Below are 25,816 nucleotides of genomic sequence, written 5' to 3' on the forward strand. Positions count from 1 at the left end.
ACTTCTGACCCACTGGGAATGTGATGAAAGAAATTAAAGCTGAAATAAATCATTACCTCTACTATTATTCTGACATTTTCACATTCTTAAAACAAAGTGGTGATCCTAACTGACCTAAAACAGGGAATTTTTACTAGGATTAAATGTCAGGAATTGTGAAAAACTGAGTTTAAATGTATTTGGCTAAGGTGTATGTAAACCTCCGACTTCAACTGTACATGGATAGAGCGGCACCACAAATATGAATAATGACGTTTTACATACATATTATAATCAATGTCAGTATGCTCCTTTACCCCCTAATGCTTCCCTATTCTCTACATAGTGCACTCTCTCTGTGATTCCGTGGTCTCCTGACAATGGCCTTTTAAGGAGTCTTGGCAGGGGGTCCTAGTAAATGACTATGCCTTGAGTTCTCTTCAACCCCACCTGACCAAGTCTGCATCCTAAATGGCACCCTATTCGCTGTATAGTTCACTGCTTTTGACCCATAACCCTATGGGCCCTAGTCGAAAGAAATGCACTAAATAGGGATTAGGGTTCAATTTTGCATACATACAGTCGTGACCAAAAACTTTGAGAATTACAAAAATATTAATTTTCACAAAGTTTGCTGCCTCAGTATCTTTAGATATTTTTGTCAGATGTTACTATGGAATACTGAAGTATAATTGCAAGCATTTCATAAGTGTGAAAGGCTTTTATTGACAATTACATGAAGTTGATGCAAAGAGTCAATATTTGCAGTGTTGACCCTTCTTTTTCAAGACCTCTGCAATCTGCCCTGGCATGCTGTCAATTAACTTCTGGGCCACATCCTGACTGATGGCAGCCCATTCTTGCATAATCAATACTTAGAGTTTGTCAGAATTAGTGGGTTTTTGTTTGTCCACCCGCCTCTTTAGGATTGACCACAAGTTCTCAATGGGTTTAAGGTCTGGGAAGTTTCCTGGCCATGGACCCAAAATATCGATGTTTTGTTCCTAGTTATCACTTTTGCCTTATGGCAAGGTGCTCCATCATGCTGGAAAAGGTATTGTTCGTTACCAAACTGTTCCTGGATGGTTGGGAGAAGTTGCTCTCGGAGGATGTGTTGGTACCATTCTTTATTCATGGCTGTGTTCTTAGGTACAATTGTGAGTGAGCCCACTCCCTTGGCTGAGAAGCAACCTCACACATGAATGGTCTCAGGATGCATTACTGTTGGCACGACACAGGACTGATGGTAGCGCTCACCTTGTCTTCTCCGGACAAGCTTTTTTCCGGATGCCCCAAACAATCGGAAAGGGGATTCATCAGAGAAAATGACTTTACCCCAGTCCTCAGCAGTCCAATCCCTGTACCATTTGCAGAATATCAGTCTGTCCCTGATGTTTTTCCTGGAGAGAAGTGGCTTCTTTGCTGCCATTCTTGACACCAGACCATCCTCCAAAAGTCTTTGCCTCACTGTGCGTGCAGATGCACTCACACCTGCCTGCTGCCATTCCTGAGCAAGCTTCGTACTGGTGGTGCCCCGATCCCGCAGCTGAATCAACTTTAGGAGACGGTCTTGGGCTCTCTGAAGCCTTCTTAACAACAATTGAACCGCTCTCCTTGAAGTTCTTGATGATCCGATAAATGGTTGATTTAGGTGCAATCTTACTGGCAGCAATATCGTTGCCAGTGAAGCCCTTTTTGTGCAAAGCAATGATGACGGCACATGTTTCCGTGCAGGAAACCATGTTTCACAGAGGAAGAACAATGATTCTAACCACCACCCTCCTTTTACTTCCAGTCAGTTATTTGAACTCAATCCGCATGACAGAGTGATCTCCAGCCTTGTCCTCGTCAACACTCACACCTGTTTTAGCGAGAGTATCACTGACATGATGTCAGCAGGTCCTTTTTTGGCAGGGCTGAAATGCAGTAGAAATGTTTTGGGGGGGATTCAGTTCATTTGCATGGCAAAGAGGGACTTTGCAATTAATTGCAATTCATCTGATCACTCTTCATAAAATTATGGAGTATATGCAAATTGCCATCATATAAACTGAGGCAGCAGACTTTGTGAGAATTAATATTTGTGTCATTCTCAAAACTTTTGGCCACGACTGTACATTGTCCTCCCATCTCTATGGTAGGCAGTAGCACAGCGGGTTCCCAGCAGGTAGAACATTTGGCAAGTTTCCCTGGACTACGCATAGGCCTGAGCTGCTGGTACGCCGTGGGCTTCATGTTTTAAGAAAACCCCCAGCGGAGGAAGAAAGAGAGAGAACAAGAGAGAGGGGGTGGAAGAAAGACACAGAGAGTAAAGAGAGAGAGAAATAAGCAGATGAAGATTAGAGGGAAAGAGATGACAGCAAAAGGAGAATAGTGAGAGACGAGGAGAAAGAGGCACCCCTCCATCCTCCTATTCTTTACTCTGTGGTGAAATGGTGCGAGCTGCCTTGAGGTAATGCCATGCCACGTGCTTCTCTTAGCAGAATATTTAAAGGGAAATTTCAGCACTAGACACTACTGTAATTCCAGTCTACTTACAGAATTATGAGTGATGACAGGTGTTTCAGACATAATTATACAGTAACCAATGGTGTCTTTGGTTGATTGAGCCTACTGTATGATCAAAAAATGAATGAGTCATGTTTTGTAGCAATTATTCTGGTCTTTGTGTTTCACCGATCACGCTGGCAGCGAGTAGATATAGGTGTCCTTGTTCAATAGAGCCGTTGGACTAGTCTCAACGGTGTTCCTATCTGGGGGGCCATACTTCCTTGTTCCCACCCTCGAAGGCAGGCTTTCTAAAAATGGGTGAGGTACTGTACTAGTTTACAGGTTCACCGGAGCTATGTTACCATGCACGGTCTATTAGCCACCATGGCTGATTTCTGATTCCCCTTTCCAAGAAGAGCTGGATTACGAAACATTTGCTGATGTTCTTTGACATCAGTCCTATTTATTGGCGCCGGGATACGCATTGAGACAGTGAGAAAAATAAGTGCGAGACCAGCAAGCAGCGGCGGACCAGGACTCAGGATGGTAGATGACAAACGAGTAAGTTGTTTTGCTGTTGGTAGCTAGCTAGCAACGTCAGGTCTCGTTTTACACGTGTTGTACAGTACAATCTGGTGATAGATTCGGACAATACCGGAGCATTGTCAATACCACCACAAGTCAAGCTAGTCACGTTTGTGACACATATGAGATGTTAATAACATATTAATGGACATACACGGTGCAATAGAACCGCAATGAAATTTCCCTTTCAGACTCCCCCTCCCCCCGACTATCTCTCTCTCTCTCTCACACACACACACCTCCCCCTCAATCTCCCATCCATCTCGCAGAACAGTCAGACTGACAGACTGCTCTTCCCATGCTCTTCAATAGGGTTTGACGTGGAGCGCGTCAATAAGGGTTGCTACTTGAGAGACCTGTCCTACTGTGGCACCGCAAAGCTTCAATCTCTCACACACACACACACACACACACACACACACACACACACACACACACACACACACACACACACACACACACACACACACAGGCGCGCGCTTCAATCACCCTGTCACGCCTGACTGCGTCCGCAGGTTAATGGTACAGCAGTGTGTGAATGCAAAATACTTGTCCTCTTGAAAAACAAGGCATAAAAAGTATTATTTGTCGTAGGTTATTTGTCGTAGGTTATATTATGAAAGGCAGTTTGGAATTAGACTAGATCTGAAAAACACAGTGGCTTGCCAGAGAAACTCAAGATCAAATAATCCTTCTGTTCGCCGATAAAAGCAAACTCTTAAATGTTTGAATATGTTAACACACATTTACGGTATGTTGTACCTGGATGATGCGTGTTTCACAATGCTCCACACAGAAATACTCTTAAAACAAATCCCTGTTTAAATTGGGAGAAAATCAGGCCCCTCTTGCTGAGCAGCATAACATTGCAGAATGAGGGTTCATCAAAAATGGCACCCTATTCCTTATATAGTGCACTACTTTTGACCAGAGCCTAATGGGTTCCCATAAAGCTCTGGTCAAAGTAGTGCACTACTGCATATAAGGAATAGGGTGCCATTTCACACGCACACTCATCATCTAGCATGAGAGGAGGGCAACAGAAGGCTGTGAATATTCAGCAAACACCAGTCAAAGAATCGTTTAAAGGCGAAATTAAAAATGGCAAGCCACCTGCTCAGTTTCAGCGTTTGTTGATTCAGTCCGAGGGTAGGCTGTCAGTGATTTGCTATATGACAGATATTCACCGCCTGACTCCAACCCAGCCCTTCTTGCAGAGTGAACGGTCGGGGGCCACGGTTCAACAACACACTAGCCAGCAGCTCTGTGTGTTTCTTCAAATATGACACACACACACACGCACACGCACACGCACACACACACACACACACACACACACACACACACACACCCCAAGACTCGGGCCAACAAGCACACTGCTCTGCTGTCTGCACTACATAGGATACTGGTGAGTGAATGAAATGGTGTCAAACACAAGGAAACCATGTGTTTAATACTATTCCATGTATTCTATCGCAGCCATTACTATGAGTCATCCTCTGATATAAAGTGCCACCAGCCACCACTGCTGCACTAACATCCTCTTCATTTGAATGTCATCAGACTGATTGTAATAGCGCAGCTCTCTCTGAGTATTACACACAGTAGTTCTGACAACACCAGGAAGAAGAACACGGAGTCCTAATGAATCAACAAGTCTTTGTGCATGAGGCTACATGAGGCTAATTCTCACAGCTTATTCAGGACGGATGAAAATGAAGAGGCAGATCATGTATTACCTGAAGTGCTACTATTAAGTAGATAGACACACACACACACACACACACACACACACACACACCTCTCTACCCCGTTCTCCCTTTATCTTCCCCAGCCAGGAGGAGCAGCCGCTTTGATTGATTCGATATTGAAAATAGACTGTCAGCGCGTTTTGGAGAGGGTACTCATCTGATAATGAATGGATGCAACACCTCAGCGCCGCTAATTAGATTAAAGACACAGACAAAGCCCCTAGCTCCCTGCTCCTCTCACAGTACAAGGAAGTCCCATTGGGACGGACAGCACCGCGCCAAGACAGCCCACTATGCCCAGATCCATTGCTGCCCACAAACAAACCCACTAAGGTTGCGTCCCAAATGGAACCGTATTCCCTACGTAGCGCACTACTTTTGACCCGGAAGCCAGCCACACCAATGTGTCGGAGGAAACACTGTACATCTGCATGCATGCGCCCCGGCCCTCCACAGGAGTTGCTAGAGCGCGATGGGACAAGGACATCTCGGCCTGCCGAGCCCTCTCCTAACACGGACGACGCTGGGCCAATTGTGCGCCACCTCATGGGTCTCCAAGTCACGGTCAGCTGTGATACAGCCTGGGATTGAACCCGGGTCTGTAGTGACACCTTAAGCACTGCGATGCAGATGACCGCTGCGCCAATCGGGATTTTAACAAACAATTGGCCCCCCAAAAAATGCTGTCCCCTGTTGAATTTCAAAATCCTGAAAGGGGATCTATCCTGAACACAGATACACAGATACACATACACAACTGGGGTAAGTGTTACCTGGTCGGCGACAGCGCGGGCCAGTTTGTCCATCCTGGAGCCTGCCTCTGCAATCTTCTTGGCGGCGTTGATGACATCAGAGGAGTTCTTCAGGGGCCCTTTGCCTCTGGTGTGGAACACAGGGAAACAGGACTTATTATGTTTAAAGTTCAACGTAAAAAAAAAATAATCTAACTGCAGACAGCAAACACTATCTGAAATACTTGATATTAACAGATTAAAATCTCCATTTTATATTCACTAGACACTTTGCCACTAATGAATAATGCATAAGATACAAACTCCAGTAGTAATCTTCCTAAAACTGAAAAAAAGATCACAATGCCCCTCAAAAAAACAAAACGTGGGCTGCAACTCGAAATGTATTCTCAAATCATGGTGCTCTGTCATTAGTAGCTGAAAGCTGTCAACATAGGTCTTTCTCAAAGCTCATCAGTATTGGTGCCAGTCTGTTTCTGCTCTCTTGCCAACTCCTTATGGAATTGTCTTGACAATAACAGCAATGGAGTTGGCAAGGCCACAATAGATCTGGTAACAGGTTAGACAATAACGGCAATGGAGTTGGCAGGGCTATAATAGATCTGGTAACAGGTTAGATTGGATCTAGGCCTAAGTTCTATCAGATCGGGCGTTAACCGGTGATAGCAGACGCCCACACAGCTGATGTTTTGGCGGTGTCTGAGGTGGAACTGCGTTGGAGCCGTCAAATTGGTGAGCAGCTGCTCTTGCGATCATTGTCAAGAAGCCACAACCGCCCCACTCGCGTTAGAAGTTCAGAACCAGAAAGTGCTGGCTAATATATGTATATGTATATGTATATGTATATCGAAATAATTACGCTCAAATTGAAAAATCATTCAAGGAAAATAATGACTTCTATCCTAATGGAGGTGTAGATTACATCTCACATTCCAGCGTTCAAACTTACACAAGACTGGACGGGATTTCTGTTGTTGCGACTTTGTGCAGCCAACGGCAATGTCAGCTTTGTCATAAGGCCGGGAGCCACTTGTGGATTCGACGGGAGCAACTTGTGGATTCGACGGGAGCCACTTGTGGATGCGACGGGAGCCACTTGTGGATTCGACGGGAGCAACTTGTGGATTCGACGGGAGCCACTTGTGGATTCGACGGGAGCAACTTGTGGATTCGACGGGAGCCACTTGTGGATTCGACGGGAGCAACTTGTGGATTCGACGGGAGCCACTTGTGGATTTGACGGGAGCCACTTGTGGATTCGACGGGAGCCACTTGTGGATTCGACGGGAGCAACTTGTGGATTCGACGGGAGCAACTTGTGGATTCGACGGGAGCAACTTGTGGATTCGACGAGAGCAACTTGTGAATTCGACGGGAGCAACTTGTGGATTCGACGGGAGTAACTTGTGGATTCGACGGGAGCCTCTTGTGGATTCGACGGGAGCAACTTGTGGATTCGACGGGAGCAACTTGTGGATTCGACGGGAGCAACTTGTGGATTCGACGGGAGCAATTTGTGGATTCGACGGGAGCAACTTGTGGATTATACAGCTCTAACGCAGTTCCACCTCCGGCACGTCAACACAACCGCTATTCGGATGTCGGCTGAAGCGGATCAGACTGAATAGAGCCCTTAGCCTACGGTTTAACCAAAGTATGGTATCACTTCTCTACTGGTGTAGCCTGGCTCATGTAGTTTCCTAGTTGTAGGATGTCAGGCACCCCCACTGACTGAAAAAAACAAACTGATTTTACAGCAGTAGTCACAGCAGTAGTCACTTGGCTGACATCACGGTAATTGGGCATTTGTGAATCCATGCATGATGTGTCATTGGCTGAGTCTCAAACGGCACCCAATTCCTTACGTAGTGCACTACGTTGGAGAAGGACCCATGGAGATCTGGTCAAAAGTAGTCCACTACATAGGGCATAGGTTGCCATTTGGTTATCAGATTTGCATGGCGACATTATATTTGCCAATTCCACAAATGTCACCACAAGGGTCACTTGACTAAAGCAGTGTAATCATCGCCAACACATCACATCCATGATTGTTCCTCATTATCAAACTGCATGGATGCATCCCAAATGGCACCCTATTCCCCATAGCGGTTTGGTCAAACGTAGTGCACTATATGGGGAATAGAGTGCCATTTGGGAAGAACACATAACATCTTCCCCTTGTTGAGCTCTGTACAGCTAGCATATTCTGTCCACTGAATCATAGTGCCATGCCTTGGAATAGGAACATTGGGTTCAGCACAGGGCTAGCTATGACATGATATACAGATGGTGGGGGCTCGGAGAAAAGCTGTTGCCTTCCAGAGAACATCAACATCCCACACTGTAAACACTACACAGGATCACACTCATCCTGGTTCGGCTACATGATATTCAATCTGACTCAATGGGAATACAAGACTGTTGGACCTCTGTTAGTCTACTAAATAACAATGTGTAAAGGTAGATAGCTGCTGCTGGTCTACACAGCCTAATCCCAGCTCACACCCGTTATCCTGACCAATAAGCAGGACCTGGATTTCGATGTATTCCAGCCTAGCCACAAAAGCACCGGATTCATCCAATCAAGGGCTTCTTTATTTGCTGATTTGTTGAATCAGGTGGGTTTGATTTGATTTGCTTTAGTGTTGGGCTGTGACGAAAAGCCCGGACAGCCTAGTGTAGCGAAGTGAGTTGCCTGTGTGTGGTTGCTGATCCTACCCATACCAATACTAGTCACACCCATAACTAGTAATACTTAAATTCAAATGGATGCACAAAGGAAGCATTAGCATGGCTAGGAACTGGGAACAACAGAACATGGCAAGCCATTAGCACAACAAAGGGGATTGTTCCATTCAAAAGGGGGGAATTGAACAAGCCTTTTGATGTATCCAGGGATAGGGATAAACAACAGCTTTTCCAAGGTAAGGAGCATATAAAATACTACTCTGATCAAAAATAAATAATGCAACATGAAAAGTGCTGGTCCCGTGTTCCTTGAGCTGAAATAAAACATTCTGTACGCACAAACAGCTTATTTCTCTAAAATGTTGTGCACACATTTGTTTACATCCCTGTTAGTGAGCATTTCTCATTTGCCAAGATAATCCATCCACCTGACAGGTGTGGCATACCAAGAAGCTGATTAAACAGCATGATCATTACACAGGTGCACCTTGTGCTGAGGGGACACTAAAAGGCCACACTAAATGTTCAGTTTTGACACACAACACAATGCCACAGATGTCTCAAGTTTTGAGAGAGCATGCAATTGGCATGCCGACTGCAAGAATGTCCACCAGAGCTGTTGCCAGAGAATTTAATGTTAATTTCTCTACCATAAGCTGAGTCCAATGTTGTTTTAGAGAAATGTCGTTTTAGAGAATTTGGCAGTACATTCAACCGGCCTCCCAATTGCAGACCACATGTATGGCGTCGTGTGGGTGTCAACGTTGTGAACAGAGTGCCCCATGGTGGCGGAGGTTTATGGTATGGGCAGGTATAAGCTACAGACAACAATGACAATTGTAATGCACAGAGATACCATGAAGAGATCCTGAGGCCCATTGTCGTGCCATTCATCCGCCACCATCACCTCATGTTTCAACATGATCATGTATGGCCCCATTTTGCAGGGATCTGTACACAATTCCTGAAAGCTGAAAATGTCCTAGTTTTTCCATGGCATGCATACTTACCAGACATTTCACCAAATGAACATGTTTGGGATGCTCTGGATCGACAGCGTATTCCAGTTCCCGCAAAACTTCAGTTGTTTGTTACGTTGTTTGTTTCTTTCACTACATTTCGAATGTCTAAATATTCCACAAGATGTGCCCTGTTGAAGTGTGCTATTGGTTTTAGGGATTTGATCTACCATAGAAATATAATTACTAGAATGGGTAATACAGAGCCTCTGTCCATGGCAATTTTACTGGTAAACTAATGGGTAGACTCAAATATAGCTGACATGGTATTGTTATGCATCATTTCCAAATAGCCAGCGGTCCGCAACATAACAAACCTGTTGACTTGAATGGTGACACCCGTTCTAGTAAATCTATATCATTGTAATTATTACATTGACATTCATAAGTACTACCAGTCACTTCAACTAGGTTCTCTTTAGCCACATTGTAACTGTACCTGGTGAAGTCTGTCATCTCCATCATGATCATGCACATCTGCTTGGCAAGGACGATGATGTCATTGCCATTGTCGTCCCACTTGGCCACTTCGGCGTCCAGCTTGCACTTCTCCTGCCGGAAGCTCTCCACCTGCTCGGCGATCTTCGCCTTCTCCTCCTGAGGCAGCTGGGCCATGATGGCCTGAGAAGGGCAGGACGAGGAAGATGTAGGGGGAAGTAGAGGAAGGTGAGTAGTGAAACACATAGGGAGAAGAGGAAGTGGGAGAAAGGGGGGAAGAATAGATTGAGGAGGAAGAGAAGGAGTGGAGAGAGAGAAGGAATAATCAAACAATTAAACACTGGCAGTGAAAAGACTTACTATGACACAAGAAATACCAAAGATTAAGCATCAATTGCTCTTCAAATATTTAGCTGGCTGCCACCTTGAGGAGCCTATAGTCCTTAGTATACTCAACGAGAATAGATATTGCGTTAAGAGTTTGACTTTGCCCTTCCGAAAGGTTTCCGAATAAAGTTATAAACTTGACGATTAATCAACCAGCGCTCCTAAAACCCCTTGACATCTTATACTTGTGAAGAGAAGAATCCATTCCTCGGCTCGTTTTGCCGTGAGAACACTCTGTGCTTCTCTTGCCATAGCCATTCGAGGCAGGGCTGAGATGGCATAAATCTCTAGGCAAGGTCACCAAGTGCAGTAGAGGCTTCCGATATTATTTGGGAGATAAATGTCTAATTACTTTACTTCTCATGCCAGTCAATGAATAATGTATTTGTTCAACGTTCTGAGGTGAGTGCAGGGGAGAAAAGTAAGTCGGGCATTATTAGTTTTGTACTATTGATTTGAGAAGGAAAGATGAAGTATCCATTGCATGGATTATATTGTTTTTAACCTTACCCTCCAAACACTGCAAAAAAGTGAAATCAAAGCAAGCCTAAATATGTACATATTGAGTGATAATTCACTTAAAATGTGTACTTGTTCTTACCAAGCTAAATTATCTAACATCATTGGCAGATCAAGGCTTAATACAAGTAATGTATCATATTTCAAGATATTTTGATATTTTAGTTTACATTGACTTTTAGCTTTCAATTATTAATTATCAAGGTCAAATATCTTGAAAAAATCTTGAAATGTGGTAAATTACTTGTATGAAGCCTTTTTTAGGTTAAAATAAGCAAAACTACCTGCCACTGACGTCAGAAAATTTAGCATGGTAAGAAAAAAAGAAAAATGTAAGTGAGTTATCACTCATAAGATATTTAGGTTTGCTTAGATTTCACTTTTAACAGTGTTTAACAGAAACCTTGAAAGCAAGGTTTTGATGACAGGTTTCCAGGCACAGCCTTCAAACTCTTCCTAGACCACGTAGAATGTCTTGATAAGCATGACTGGTCTCATTAAGAAATAACTTCCCCACTCTGCTTCATTTTCTCTCCTCTCCTCTCTCTCCTCCGTCCGTCTGTCTGTCTACGTCCCTCCCACATTCCTTTCACAGCAAAGCTGGTGTGTGGGGGTGACCGGCAGGATGAGCTCAGTGTGAGCGGGTATCACCTTTCACCCCTCCCTCCATGGAGGTGTGAGGAAGAGAATAACAACCACAAATGACTCGTCTTCCTCTCATAAAGTAGCTCAGGACGGAAGGAGAGAAAGCGTGAGAGAGATGCAGATAGGGGCACAAAGCTGTTTTAGGTGTCATCAGACACTGCTATCTCATCACACAGCACCAGATGTCACCCTACTGATCACTCCCTCTCTACAGTCTCAGAGCCAGATATTATATGTTTGGTATTGCTGCCCAAGTGGAACTATTTCACCAGCGGAGCCTTGCTTGGTTTCTGTTTCGGAGCAAGCTGGACCAGGGCTCTTTCTCAGTTAGTATTTTCTAGATTCCTTGCGTCCTCTCTCTCCTCACAAGGTTCTTGAAAACGCATTGGCGGTGAAGATCCAAGGACCTTCACCTCGCACCCTCTCTCTCTCCTCCAATGGGATTTGAGAAGGAGGCAAGGAGAGAGGACGCGAGGCAAGGAGTCAAGGAGAAAGGAATTGGGCAGGTGCCCATGTTTACATGCCTCAGGCTGGCGTTTGAGTAGTAGTTTAAAGCAGTGGTTCTCAAACCTCTCCTCAGGGACCCCCAGCCGTTCCATGTATTTGATCTATTCCAGAGCTAGCACACCTGATTCAACTTGTCAACTAATTAGATTAATTAGATGAGCTTGTTCAGGGCTAAAACAAAATTGTGAAACGGCTGGGGTCCCCAAGGAGAGGTTTGAGAATCACTGGTGTAAAGCACAGATGTTCCATTATACTGACCAGATACTCCATTGGTCGCTCTAACAATTACAATAAATATCTTTAAAAATGGAAGGCAGTCGGGAGGGTGCAAGATCAGGTGGGACCATTCTAGCCAATGAGGGAGCAGATACCTGTGTGAACAACCACAACAGTTATTGCTAACCAGGATCCTTGGGACGTCCCTACCCAATTGAAGTTGATATTTCAAATGGTTAAAGTAACCGGTTATGGATAAGGTAAGGGTTAGGGTTGGGTTTATGGTATGAACATCCCACGGATCCCAGATAGCACTAACAGCACAACTCCGATATAAAGTGTTTTTTTCTCAAAGTTGCCTACTTATATCAGTACACTCGTATAACAACCTAAGCATTACAAAACGTATATTCGATCAAATAAACTCATGTAGCAAATAAGCCATTACATTTTTGTTGACCACATTTGACACTCATTTACCTCCATGCAAACGCCACCTGCTGGACTAGACAGATTTTGGCCCGGGTTATCCCTCTCACTTTGCCTCTTCCTGTCTGTTTAAAGCAATGCAAACACATAAACAAACCTAACCCCAACAGTGTTGAGTGTAGCGAGATTTCTTTCAGCTGCTCAGAGCCAAAACACACACGATACAGGCGTGCCGCCTATCCTATTCATAAACAACAACATGGGTGGGTAAGAACAGCGGTAGGTAAAACCTAAACACACAGCACAGTGTTAGTCTGTAATTAAACCCAACAGGAACCAAAATTACAAGTGAAGAGGGAAAATCCTCAGGGGAAGCTTTATCCTGTAGCACTCTTCATAGACACTGAATACAGACACGCTCTGTTAAATATCGCATTTAACGTGAGACTGAGCAGCCAAACAGAGGGCAGGTGGGAGGAAGTCCTGTATGAAACTCCAAGTGGAATCAATCGCGACAGGTTAGTGCATACAGCGAGAGAGAGACGACCCATCCCGACCGTGAGCGACACCACCCACCCTCCCCCAGACAGTTGCGAAGGGAAATGGGGGCTCGGCTCAGCACCACGGACCCCCACAGTCAGGGCCACAGTCATTAGAATTCCCTTCCTGCCACATCTTTTATTCACGGATCACTAATTATATTGGGTGCCAGCAGAGCGGAGGCGGGTGGATTGTGAGCATGGGGTCTATTCATTAATGCACACCGTAGCAAAATGTTTTGTAACCGAAAACAAAAACAAAGGTTTCTTAACTATACACCAGGCTCAAAGTCAACAGTGAAGAGGCGACTCTGGATGCTGGCCTTCTAGGCAGAGTTGCAAAGAAAAAGCCATATCTCAGACTGGCCAATAAGAAGAACATTTTAAGACGGGCAAAAGAACATAGACATTGGACAGAGGAAGTCTGCCTAGAAGGCCAGCAACCCGGAGTCACCTCTTCACTGTTGACGTTGAGACTGGACAGAGGAAGTCTGCATAGAAGGCCAGCAACCCGGAGTCACCTCTTCACTGTTGACGTTGAGACAGTTGTTTTGCGGGTACTATTTAATGAAGATGCCAGTTGAGGACTTGTGAGGCTTCTTTTTCTCAAACGAGACACTAATGTACTTGTCCTCTTGCTCAGTTGTACACCGGGGCCTCCCACTCCTCTTTCTATTCTGGTTTGACCAGTTTGCGCTGTTCTGTGAAGGGAGTAGTACACAGAGATCTCCAGTTCTTGGCAATTTCTCGCATGGAATAGCCTTCATTTCTCAGAACAAGAATAGATTGATGAGTTTCAGAAGAAAGGTCTTTGTTTTTAGCCATTTGGAGCCTGTAATCAAACCCACAAATGCTGATGCTCCAGATACTCAACTATCTAAAGAAGGCCAGTTTTATTCCTTCTTTTATCAGGACAACAGTTTTCAGCTGTGCTTTCATAATTGCAAAGAGGTTTTCTAATGATCAATTTGCCTTTTAAAATTAGACACTTGGATTAGCTAACACAACGTGCCATTGGAACACAGGAGTGATGGTTGCTGATAATGGGCCTCTGTACGCCTATGTAGATATTCCACGCCTATGTAGACGTTTCCAGCTACAATAGTCATTTACAACATTAACAATGTCTACACTGGATATCTGATCAATTTTATGTTATTTTAATTGACCAAAAATGTGCTTTTCTTTCAAAAACAAGAACATTTTTGAGTGACCCCAAACTTTTGAACGGTAGTGTATTTATCCAGTATATTTGATATATTACAGTATATGTATGCACTGTGTGAATCAGCAGAATGTATGTACTGTGTTGAAATCATCACTCCTGTTCAGAAATTAGAAACCACACTGAAAACGGCCGTGGACAAGCTGACAGAGAAATCCCTCTTTGCTGCTTATTCCCCACCAGTGAAGTTGCTGACCAAGACATTCTGAAACCTGAGTTGTTGACCAGATCGAACCACGTATTTTAAAATATTAGGGGTTATCACTCTGTTAAACATCATGTTAAACATCAGTAGTTTTCAACCGTGAGCTCTACAATTATTGGTTGTGGTGACGAGCGAGAAACCTTCCCATGTCAACCAATCTAATGTATTGTAATGTACATGTATTGTCAAGGTGTTTGTTGAAGCACAAACCCTTACACCGAGGTGTATTGGATCTGGATAAACTGTGAAAGATTCATTTAGTTTTCTCATCACTCCTCTATACATCTGAATGCAATACTTAATCTTCATTTTGGAGCTAGGAATACATTGACATACATGGTAGATTTCAACACTACCATACTCCCACTTTCACTACCACATAACCGTACCTTTCAATGTATCTTCTTGTAGCGCTAAAATATCGGCCCTCGTTAAACTATCAAATCTCCCATCCCTCTCAAACATTTTAGGAAAAGCTGTTGCGCAGCGAACTCACTGCGCAAACAATGTATACGAAACACTTCAGTCTGGTTTTTAGACCCCATCAGAGCACTGAGACTGCATTCATGAAGGTGGTAAATTAACACAGCGCGCATCCAACCCGGAAGCCAGCCGCACCAATGTGTTGGAGGAAACACCGTGCACCTGGCGACCTGGTTAGCGTGCACTGCGCCCGGCCCGCCACAGGAGTCGCTAGTGCGCGATGAGACAAGGATATCCCTACCGACCAAACCCGGACGACGCCACGGCCAATTGTGCGTCGCCCCACGGACCTCCCGGTCGCGGCCGGCTGCGACAGAGCCTGGGCGCGAACCCAGAGTCCCCGGTGGCACAGCTAGCACTGCGATGCTAGCGATTTTACCTCTTTGTGATTCGGAAACATAATGTTAACTTTCACTGCTATGCGTATGCTACACAGCTGTACATTTCGATGAAACATGGCGAAGCCCCAAAATTGCCCTCCTTGGAAGCCTGTGTTTCAGACATAAGGAAGTGGATGGCGGAACATGTTTTACTTTTAAACTTGGACAAAACTCCAGCCACTTTAATAATGGGAATTGATGGGAAATGATGTCAAATATATCACTAGCCACTTTAAACAATGCTACCTAATATAATGTTTACATACCCTACATTATTCATCTCATATGTATATGTATATACTGTACTCTATATCATCTACTGCATATTTATGTAATACATGTATCACTAGCCACTTTAACTATGCCACTTTGTTTACATACTCATCTCATATGTATATACTGCACTCAATACCATCTACTGTATCTTGCCTATGCCGCTCTGTACCATCACTCATTCATATATCTTTATGTACATATTCTTTATCCCCTTACACTTGTGTCTATAAGGTAGTAGTTTTGGAATTGTTAGCTAGATTACTTGTTGGTTATTACTGCATTGTCGGAACTAGAAGCACAAGCATTTCGCTACACTCGCATTAACATCTGCTAACCATGTGTATGTGACAAGTAAAATTTGATTTGAAAACAGAGATGTTAGTCCTAGGTCCCAAGAAATAAAGAGATCTTCTGTTGGATCTGACAATTAACCTTAATGGTTGTACAGTTGTCACTAGTTTCCTGCTGGCTGTTTAGTTCCACACCTTAACTTAGTATGTTCAAATGGAGAGCTACACTGCTAATACATCAATCAGCAACATCACTTGCAACTTCGTCACAGCAGCAAAGCCTTTTGGGGTGTGGAGTCTTTTTTGGAGGCAGACATTTTGAGCTACCCCCTTTAGAGGGAGGCAGGCAGTTGAAAGAAGTTTTCCCCAACCAAGTTCACCTTTCTCCGGGGGCACTATGACCAGACCTGGTCTAGCTTGAAACTGGAAGGCCATTTACTCATACTGATACAGGAAGTGTCAGTTAATGACAGTGAACCACAGTGAAAACAACAATTAAAATGAAATAAAAAGGATCTTGGTCAGCTAGCAACTGCAAACACACCAAAGACAAAAAGCAGAGGTAGAATTTTTTTGGGGCAACATGGCCAGCTCTGGCTGTACGGCTGTCACACACCTGTATCGAGTCTAATTGGAGAGTCACAACCCCAAACAGCGAAGCCTTATGGGAATTTGCATTTTGGTATCATATTTAGGAGTTCCCACAATACACATGACAAACCAACTTTAATATGTGGTTTGTGATGAAGTCTACTTAAATAGGTTAACTATTGCTTAACTGTGTCACCTCTTACTTCGATCAATTAAGTGTTTACCATTACTGTAGAAAGTGTACAAACAACTTCACAGGTCTGGTTCCAATTCCTCTGCTGAATTAAAGGAAATCTACCCCAACTGTCAATGACATGAAGATGGCGGCTCAAAAGGTTTGCTTAGTCCTCAAACTTTCTCAATGGTGATTTACAAAGAAACACAGGGGCCAATTGGGATGTCACAATAGGAGGGGTGGGGGGGGGGGGGGGTACTAGGCGAGAATATTTTCTTCTTCTCCCACTCTCCAGAATTCACTTATCCCAAAATCCCTTCCTCTGCTTACTGATAACAACAAGAGCGGGCCTTGGGAGCTTAGCGCAGTGGCAAATCCCATCCTATAGAGCACGTGCCAATACACTCGACGGCTCGGCAGGGATTAGACACGGCGCTTTCTGGGTTTCTTCACAGGCAGGGGCATCGCGAAATGACTTTAATTTGTTTCATTTGAAATAAAATGCCCAGACACTAGCGAGATCAATTTTATGGCTGACCTATCAGGGGCTTTGTGTGTGTGTGTGCGTGTCCCTCTGTGTGTGTTTGCGTGTAAACTCAGCAAAAAAAGAAACGTCCTCTCACTGTCAACTGCGTTTATTTTCAGCAAACTTAACATATGTAAATATTTGAATGAACATAAAAAGATTCAACAACTGAGACATAAACTGTTCCACAGACATGTGACTAACAGGAATGTAATAATGTGTCCCTGAACAAAGGGGGGGATCAAAAAAGTAACAGTCAGTATCTGGTGTGGCCACCAGCTGTATTAAGTACTGAATTGCATCTCCTCCTCATTGACTGCACCAGATGTGCCAGTTCTTGCTGTGAGATGTTACCCCACTCTTCCACCAAGGCACCTGCAAGTTCCTGGACATTTCTGGGGGGAATCCAACAGAATCCTCCGATCCAACAGGTCCCAGATGTGCTCAATGGGATTTCGCTTGCCATTGCAGAACACTGACATTCCTGTCTTGTAGAAAATCACGCACAGAACAAGCAGTGTGGCTGGTGGCATCGTCATGCTGGACGGTCATGTCAGGATGAGCCTGCAGGAAGGGTACCACATGAGGGAGGAGGATGTATTCCCTGTAACGCACAACGTTGAGATTGCCTGCAATGACAACAAGCCCAGTCCGATGATGCTGTGACACACCGCCCCAGACCATGATGAACCCTCCACCTCCAAATCGATCCCGCTCCAGAATACAGGCCTCGGTGTAACGCTCATTCCTTCGTCGATAAACGCGAATCCGACCATCACCTCTGGTGAGACAAAACCGGGACTCGTCAGTGAAGAGCACTTTTTGCCAGTCCTGTCTGGTCCAGCGATGGTGGGTTTGTGCCCATAGGCAACGTTGTTGCCGGTGATGTCTGGTGAGGACCTGACTTACAACAGGCCTACAAGCCCTCAGTCCAGCCTCTCTCAGCCTATTGGGGACAGTCTGAGCACTGATGGAGGGATTGTGCGTTCCTGGTGTAACTCGGGCAGTTGTTGTTGCCATCCTGTACCTGTCCCGCAGGTGTTGTTACACATGGTCTGCCACTGCGAGGATGATCAGCTGTCCGTCCTGTCTCCCTGAAGCTCGGTCTTAGCCGTCTCACAGTACGGACATTGCAATGCATTGCCCTGGCCATATCTGCAGTCCTCATGCCTCCTTGCAGCATGCCTAAGGCACGTTCACGCAGATGAGCAGGGACCCTGGACAGCTTTCTTTTGGTGTTTTTCAGAGCCTGTAGAAAGGCCTCTTTAGTGTCCTAAGTTTTTATAACTGTGACATTAATTGCCTACCGTCTGCAAGCTGTTAGTGTCTTAACGACCGTTCCACAGGTGCATGTTCATTAATCGTTCAAGGTTCATTGAACAAGCATGGGAAACAGTGTTTAAACCCTTTACAATGAAGATCTGTGAAGTTATTTGGATTTTTCCGAATTATCTTTGAAAGACAGGGTCCTGAAAAAGGGACGTTTTTTCGCTGAGTTTATGTGCGCGTCTCTATGTGTGAGCGTGTGTCTCTCCGTCTCTGAGTGAGTATGTGTGTGTTTGTCTCTCTGTGAGTATGTGTGTGTCTCTCTGTCTCTGTGTAAGTATGTGCGTCTCTCTGTCTCTGTGTAAGTATGTGTGTGTCTCTCTGTCTCTGTGAGTATGTGTGTGTCTCTCTGTCTCTGTGTAAGTATGTGTGTGTCTCTCTATCTCTGTGTAAGTATGTGTGTGTCTCTCTCTGTCTCTGTGTAAGTATGTGTGTCTCTCTCTGTCTCTGTGAGTATGTGTGTGTCTCTCTGTCTCTGTGTAAGTATGTGCGTCTCTCTGTCTCTGTGTAAGTATGTGTGTGTTTGTCTCTCTGTGAGTATGTGTGTGTCTCTCTGTCTCTGTGAGTATGTGTGCGTCTCTCTGTCTCTGTGTAAGTATGTGTGTGTCTCTCTGTCTCTGTGTACGTATGTGTGTGTCTCTCTGTCTCTGTGTGAGTATGTGTGTGTTTGTCTCTCTGTGAGTATGTATGCGTCTCTCTGTCTCTGTGTAAGTATGTGCGTCTCTCTGTCTCTGTGTAAGTATGTGTGTGTCTCTCTGTCTCTGTGTGTGTCTCTCTGTCTCTGTGTAAGTATGTGCGTCTCTCTGTCTCTGTGTAAGTATGTGTGTGTCTCTCTGTCTCTGTGTGTGTCTCTCTGTCTCTGTGTAAGTATGTGTGTGTCTCTGTCTCTTTGTAAGTATGTGTGTATCTCTGTCTCTGTGTGAGTATGTGTGTGTCTCTGCCTCTTTGTAAGTCTGTGCGTCTCTCTGTCTCTGTGTAAGTATTGTCTGTGTCTCTGCCTCTTTGTAAGTATGTGTGTGTCTCTGTCTCTGTGTAAGTATGTGCGTCTCTCTGTCTCTGTGTAAGTATGTGCGTCTCTGTCTCTTTGTAAGTATGTGTGTCTCTCTGTCTCTGTGTAAGTATGTGTGTCTCTCTGTCTCTGTAAGTATGTGCGTCTCTCTGTCTCTGTGTAAATATGTGTGTCTCTCTGTCTCTGTAAGTATGTGTGTCTCTCTGTCTCTGTGTAAGTATGTGTGTCCCTCTGTCTCTGTGTAAGTATGTGTGTCTCTCTGTCTCTGTAAGTATGTGTGTCTCTCTGTCTCTGTGTAAATATGTGCGTCTCTCTGTCTCTGTAAGTATGTGCGTCTCTCTGTCTCTGTGTAAGTATGTGTGTCTCTCTGTCTCTGTGTAAATATGTGCGTCTCTCTGTCTCTGTAAGTATGTGCGTCTCTCTGTCTCTGTGTAAGTATGTGTGTCTCTCTGTCTCTGTGTAAGTATGTGTGTCTCTCTGTCTCTGTAAGTATGTGCGTCTCTTTGTCTCTGCGTAAGTATGTGTGTCTCTCTGTCTCTGTGTAAGTATGTGCGTCTCTCTGTCTCTTTGTAAGTATGTGTGTGTCTCTCTGTCTCTGTGTAAGAATGTGCGTCTCTCTGTCTCTGTGTAAGTATGTGTGTGTCTCTCTGTCTCTGTGTAAGTATGTGCGTCTCTCTGTCTCTGTGTAAGTATGTGCGTCTCTCTGTCTCTGTGTAAGTATGTGCGTCTCTCTGTCTCTGTGTAAGTATGTGTGTGTCTCTCTGTCTCTGTGTAAGTATGTGTGTGTCTCTCTGTCTCTGTGTGAGTATGTGTGTGTCTCTCTGTCTCTGTGTGAGTATATGTATGTCTCTGTCTCTGTATAAGTATGTGTGTGTCTCTCTGTCTGTGTGAGTATGTGTGTGTCTCTCTGTCTCTGTGTGAGTATGTGTGTGACTCTCTGTCTCTGTGTAAGTGGAGGACAAAAAGAGAGAGAGAGGGGCCATCTCCTGTGTGTTGTGACAACCAGGAAGAGCCACTCGAGGAACAATGGGGGGGGCAGAGAGACCAAAAGGAAGAGAAATAAAGTCTTGTTCACACTGGAGAAGCAACACAATGGCAGTGTAATAATTGTTGTGCAGTCAAATTGATCAGACATTTCCGTTGCATCACACCCGTAGTGTCAGAATGTGAGATAGAGACAGAGGGAGGGAAAGAAAGAGTGAGTGGGAGGCTAACCTGGTGTCGTGTGGTTTGTGTGTGTTTGACGCAAGAGAGACCCACTGGGCACAGATGTCAGTTAAACGTCTAGTTTGGATGTACATTCGGTTGAACCTTTCACTGGATTTAAGTTCAAAGTGGGTGGAAAAAATGACATAATTCCCTTACGTTGATAACGCCTTGCAAATCTAATTCCACATTGATTCAACGTCTTCACATAGATTTTTTTTTTTGGAGGGGGGGGGGGGGGGGGGGGTTGAAATGATGTGAAAACACTGTCGATTGAAGCAGTTCTTGCCCAGTGGGGAGTAGCTGACCTCGTGTCAGCGCGGTGTGTGCTGCATGATACCCTTACACATGCCCAGCGTGACAGGAACAGTGGGTGTAAACCTGGACATGCTCGCCATGTCGGCCCACACTGAGAAGACACAGAAGATGGCCGATCACCTTTCCTCTTGTCTCGTCTAATAACAACACACGCTGTGGTGTACCATTGTGCACTTCGCGTGACCCGGGAGAAGGTAAACAGGGTTTACCGTGACATGACAGGTTAGGGGCAGGACACCCGTGGGCAGGACACCCGTGGGCAGGACACCCGTGGGCAGGACACCCGTGGGCAGGCTAACCGCATCTTTTATGTATGTAGTTTCTATGTGAAAATGTGAGTCTACGTGTTTGTGTTTATCAGCAAATATACTGCACGTGTGTGTGTGCGTGTGTGCGCACATGTATGTGTGTGTGTGTGTGTGTGTGTGTGTGTGTGTGTGTGTGTGTGTGTGTGTGATAGCAAGCATGTCTATATATCATGTGCATGTCTACATTTCTAAATGAACAGCACCGATTCATTTCAAGTGGCATCCATTTTCAACATGAGACTCGGGAGCATGCACCTCAAACTAACTAGCAGCAGGAGGTATCGCCCACTCACAGAGTTGCGTAGGCACTTGTGTGTGATGCGTTTGAGCTCAGATGGCCTTCGCTGCAGGAGGTCGTGGGTGTGTGTGTGTGTGGGTGCGCGTGTGTGTGCGCGTGAGTGAGCCACGGGACACCGTGGGACGACTCAGTGGGATTCGATGAGACCCAACTGTACCCACTTCTCACCCTGGCGAAACAGGCACTGGAGCACCTGCCAGACCGCATACCAGTGTCCCAGAACAACGGCTGTCTATGCTCCCAAAAGTACAATGCTGTATCCACCTTATGGGTTAGTTGTTATAATCATGGAGTTTGACATAACCGTTCTCTCTGTTTGTTTTCACCTCCTTTTAACTTTTTGACGGGTTAGTTTGGAGAGAGATATAGTGGTGGTGTGTGTGTTTATGAGGCCGGTTGGTGCCAACAGGCTTTGGTTTAATTTCAGTGTTTCCCCTCTCCAATCCATTTCCCATTCATAATGCCAACTCTCTCTCTCTCTCTCTCTCTCTCTCTCTCTCTCTCACACACTCTTTCTCTCTCACACACACTCTTTCTCTCTCTCACATACACTCTTTCTCTCACTCACATACTCTTTCTCTCACTCACATGCACTCTTTCTCTCTCTCACACACTCTTTCTCTCTCTCACACACACTCTTTCTCTTTCTCACATACACTCTTTCTCTCTCACACACACTCTTTCTCTCTCACACACACTCTTTCTCTCTCTCACACACACTCTTTCTCTCTCTCACACACACTCTTTCTCTCTCACACACACTCTTTCTCTCTCACACACACTCTTTCTCTCTCTCACACACACTCTTTCTCTCTCACACTCACTCTTTCTCTCTCTCACACATACTCTTTCTCTCTCTCACACACACTCTTTCTCTCTCTCACACACACTCTTTCTCTCTCTCACACACACTCTTTCTCTCTCTCACACACACTCTTTCTCACACACACTCTTTCTCTCTCTCACACACACTCTTTATCTCTCTCACACACACTCTTTCTCTCTCTCACACACACGCTTTCTCTCTCACAGACTCTCTTTCTCTCTCTCACACACACTCTTTCTCTCTCTCACACACACTCTTTCTCTCTCTCACTCACACTCTTTCTCTCTCTCACACACACTCTTTCTCTCTCTCACACACACACTATTTCTCTCTCACACAGACTCTCTTTCTCTGTCTCCCGGACTCCCTCCGACTTTGAGGAAGGCTTCCTAGCAGCAGCAGGCCTCTCAGGATGAGGGGAGGCATGAGGCCAAACCTTTTCCTACCACCCGGCATTCCACAATCCAACCTCAGCAGCCAACCACTATCCCTGCTGTAGGGGTGGTAAGCACTGATACCCTTTAATGTACATTAAGCAGTGCCCCTGTGTACAAATAATACATGGAAAAAAACACTAATGTGCACAAAGCCCAAAGCCCCATGTGATCACTGGCACCATCCAGGCTTGGCACGGGTCGAGTGTGCATTCCCGGTAATATCGGAGGGGGGATACGGTAATTGCCACGGCTTCATTTGCGCTCGCAATTTCACACACGTCTCTCCCCCCGAATGGGATCATGCATTAGTCATTTCAAAACAATCAAACTAGGCTATGATCATTTCAATGTACTTTTCATTCTCCGTATGATGGAATCCTGTGATATTAAGATGTTATGTTGAACAAGAGAGAAATTGAAGTGGTGCAACAAGAGGCTTTGGGTAATGAAAGGGAAGGCCGACTTACAATATGACTCACTACAACAATACCCTTTTCACATTACTGAGCATGAGCTAAACTGAGCCAAGCCTAGGTTTACCTTGCTGACCTGGTTATGAATCCATCAGAGTTGCTGGAACTGTGCAGGGAAGGACAATGTGAAAGACCTTTGTGATAAATAGGGGTATCCTTGGGCACATCGGAAATGGCACCCTATTCCCTACACAGGGCACCTCTTGACTCAAAAGTAGTGCGCGATATTGGGTCCCATTTCCGACTCAATCATAATCATGTTCCTATGCAGCGAGCTATGGAATGTTCCAGAGCAGGTTCTGGACTAGGGTTCTAGTGTGTGGCTCTAGTGGGGTTCGAGATCTGGTTCGAGAGTTCCACTCACCCTGGCGCTCTGTCCGGCGATGAGCTGGTCGTCCTCCGTCTGGACGCTGGTCCTGCTGCGAGCGTCGTAGTCCTCCTGCTCAAAGTCTGAGTCATCTTCCAGCTCCTCAGGTGTCTACAGAGAAAGGTGAAGAGGGGATGGAGAGGGAAAAGAGAGAGGGGGGGGGGGGGAGATAGGGGATAGAGAGGGGGGATGCAAAAGGGGTAGGAGAGAGAAAGAAGGAGAAAGTATTAGGGAGAGAAGGGAAAGGTGTGTGAGACATAAGAAGAGAAATAGAAGATGTAGGAGAGAGAGATAAAAACATGACGACTGTTAGACCAACAGCTGCAGTGTCACACAACACAGATTTTTTTGGGTAGATCAGTCCTCAGACACATCTCTATCTCCACTCTCCCTCTACTGTACTTCTCACTCACACACTTCTTCTTCAGCTTCCGTGTCCTGGGTTGAGTCTGTTCTCAGCCAGAGTCTGAGGGCAGATAGGCCTTACCGTCACACGAGGGGTGGCTGGCAGGAGATGTCACACAACTAACAGCAAGTCAGATCTCCTTGTGTTGAATTATTCAGACCCCTTTTTTTTATATGCTTTATACACTCTGATTTCAAGTCCCTTGCATCATTGTTTTTAAGACGTCTCGGTGGTGGTTTACACCACGCACCATAAGAGCACTATAAAGCTGCCTGAAATCGTGGGATCAAACGGCACAAAGAGAAAAGGGCGGGAAGGGTAAATGGCCTCAAGAGATTCTGTGATTTAGTTTTTTTCTTCTTCAGCCTTCAACTTGTTGTCAACTGCTATCTCACAACGAGACAGGGTGAGGACGAGACAGATGTTCTAGACTGGCAGGACTCAGGGACGAATCGGTTAATGTGTTCGACCAATGAAGAGCAGGGATCTGGGGCTTCCGGGCCAATCGGGAGGCAGTTAGCTGAGGAGAAGGCCGGGATGAGTGGCTCAGTCGCCCACCTGTCTGTCTGTTTGTCAACAACCTGTCTATCGTCATGGCAACACTGTAAACATCATCTATACAGTCCTCGTCTCCAGACATAACAACCTCCTCTACAAGCTGAAGAGGCCATTCGTCTGAAAAGATGGTTTAATACCTGCTTCTCTCGAAAACAAACCGAATTTCTCGCAAATCCACCACACGAACATGAAGACGTTACAGTTGTGCGCCTCTACACGACACAAAGGCAGGCATGATAACAGACTCTATATCCGACAATATCAATATCTCGCACATCCGTTCTTTGCGTGGTACATAGAGGAAGACGAGGGGAAGACTGCGATGTGTGTGCGTTCCATATACATGGGAGACGGCGCTTGGAGCGGCTGTTCAACGAGCTCCTGACCAGTTCTGCTATTCAGTGTGTGTTTCTGCGCTGATCTGAGCTTTTTGGACCTCATGCTTTCACCATCGTTTCCTATGACCGATCGTTACTCATTGTGTGTCTATTATTACGTGTTATACTTTTCTATTATTTCTCTATTTTATTTTTCTCTACATTGTCGGGAAGAGGCCATGAGCAAGCATTTCACTGTTAGTCCACACCTGTTGTTTACAAAGCATGCGATGAATACAATTGTATTTTATTTGATGGCAGCCCATTCCCTATATAGTGCACGACTTTTGACCAGAGCACTATGAGCCCTGATCAAAAGTAGTGCACTATAAAAGGGAATGGGGTGCCATTTGGGACGCACCCTGGATGGGGTTTGACTGCTTGCATCTCCTGCAGGTTAATTATTTCCCCTTTGTTCCCCGAAGAATGGATGTGTGCTCCCTTTGTGTGTGGAAATGAGCGTGAACATTGAAGCCTTGTTTTAGTTGAATTGCGTGGCACGCTCCATTTTCTGGAGTGGACATATAGCAGATGTATGCGGACGTGTGTACGTGTGTGTTTGAGTGTGTGTGTGTGTGTGTGTGTGTGTGTGTATGTGTGCGCGTGTGCGTTTGTGTGCATGTGGAATGCTATTTAATTAACCCTCTACACACACACCCGACCATACTCAACTTCTGAAATGAACACCATGGAGAATTGCCCCCATAATCCATTGCTGTTGTAGGGTACAACAAGGCCCTGGCAGCAGATTCTAAAGAAATCATTTTCTAAAGAAATCCATGTACACCAGCTTACACGGGAGCAAAAAA

At 45.2% G+C, this 25,816-nt stretch overlaps 1 protein-coding gene across 1 annotated transcript in view; it reads right to left on the reverse strand.

The window, feature by feature from the left end:
- Positions 1–25,816, reverse strand: part of LOC139418798 (catenin alpha-2-like) — a 628,002-nt gene that overhangs the window by 11,735 nt on the left and 590,451 nt on the right. The window contains exons 13-15 of the mRNA XM_071168509.1: positions 23,664–23,777; positions 9,707–9,888; positions 5,579–5,684 (exon numbers count right to left, since the gene is read on the reverse strand). Coding sequence (XP_071024610.1) covers positions 5,579–5,684; positions 9,707–9,888; positions 23,664–23,777 — 402 coding nt within the window. The remainder of the gene's footprint in view (positions 1–5,578; positions 5,685–9,706; positions 9,889–23,663; positions 23,778–25,816) is intronic.

The sequence above is a fragment of the Oncorhynchus clarkii genome, chromosome 10 (genome assembly GCF_045791955.1).
Source record: "Oncorhynchus clarkii lewisi isolate Uvic-CL-2024 chromosome 10, UVic_Ocla_1.0, whole genome shotgun sequence".
NCBI classification, from domain to species: domain Eukaryota; kingdom Metazoa; phylum Chordata; class Actinopteri; order Salmoniformes; family Salmonidae; genus Oncorhynchus; species Oncorhynchus clarkii.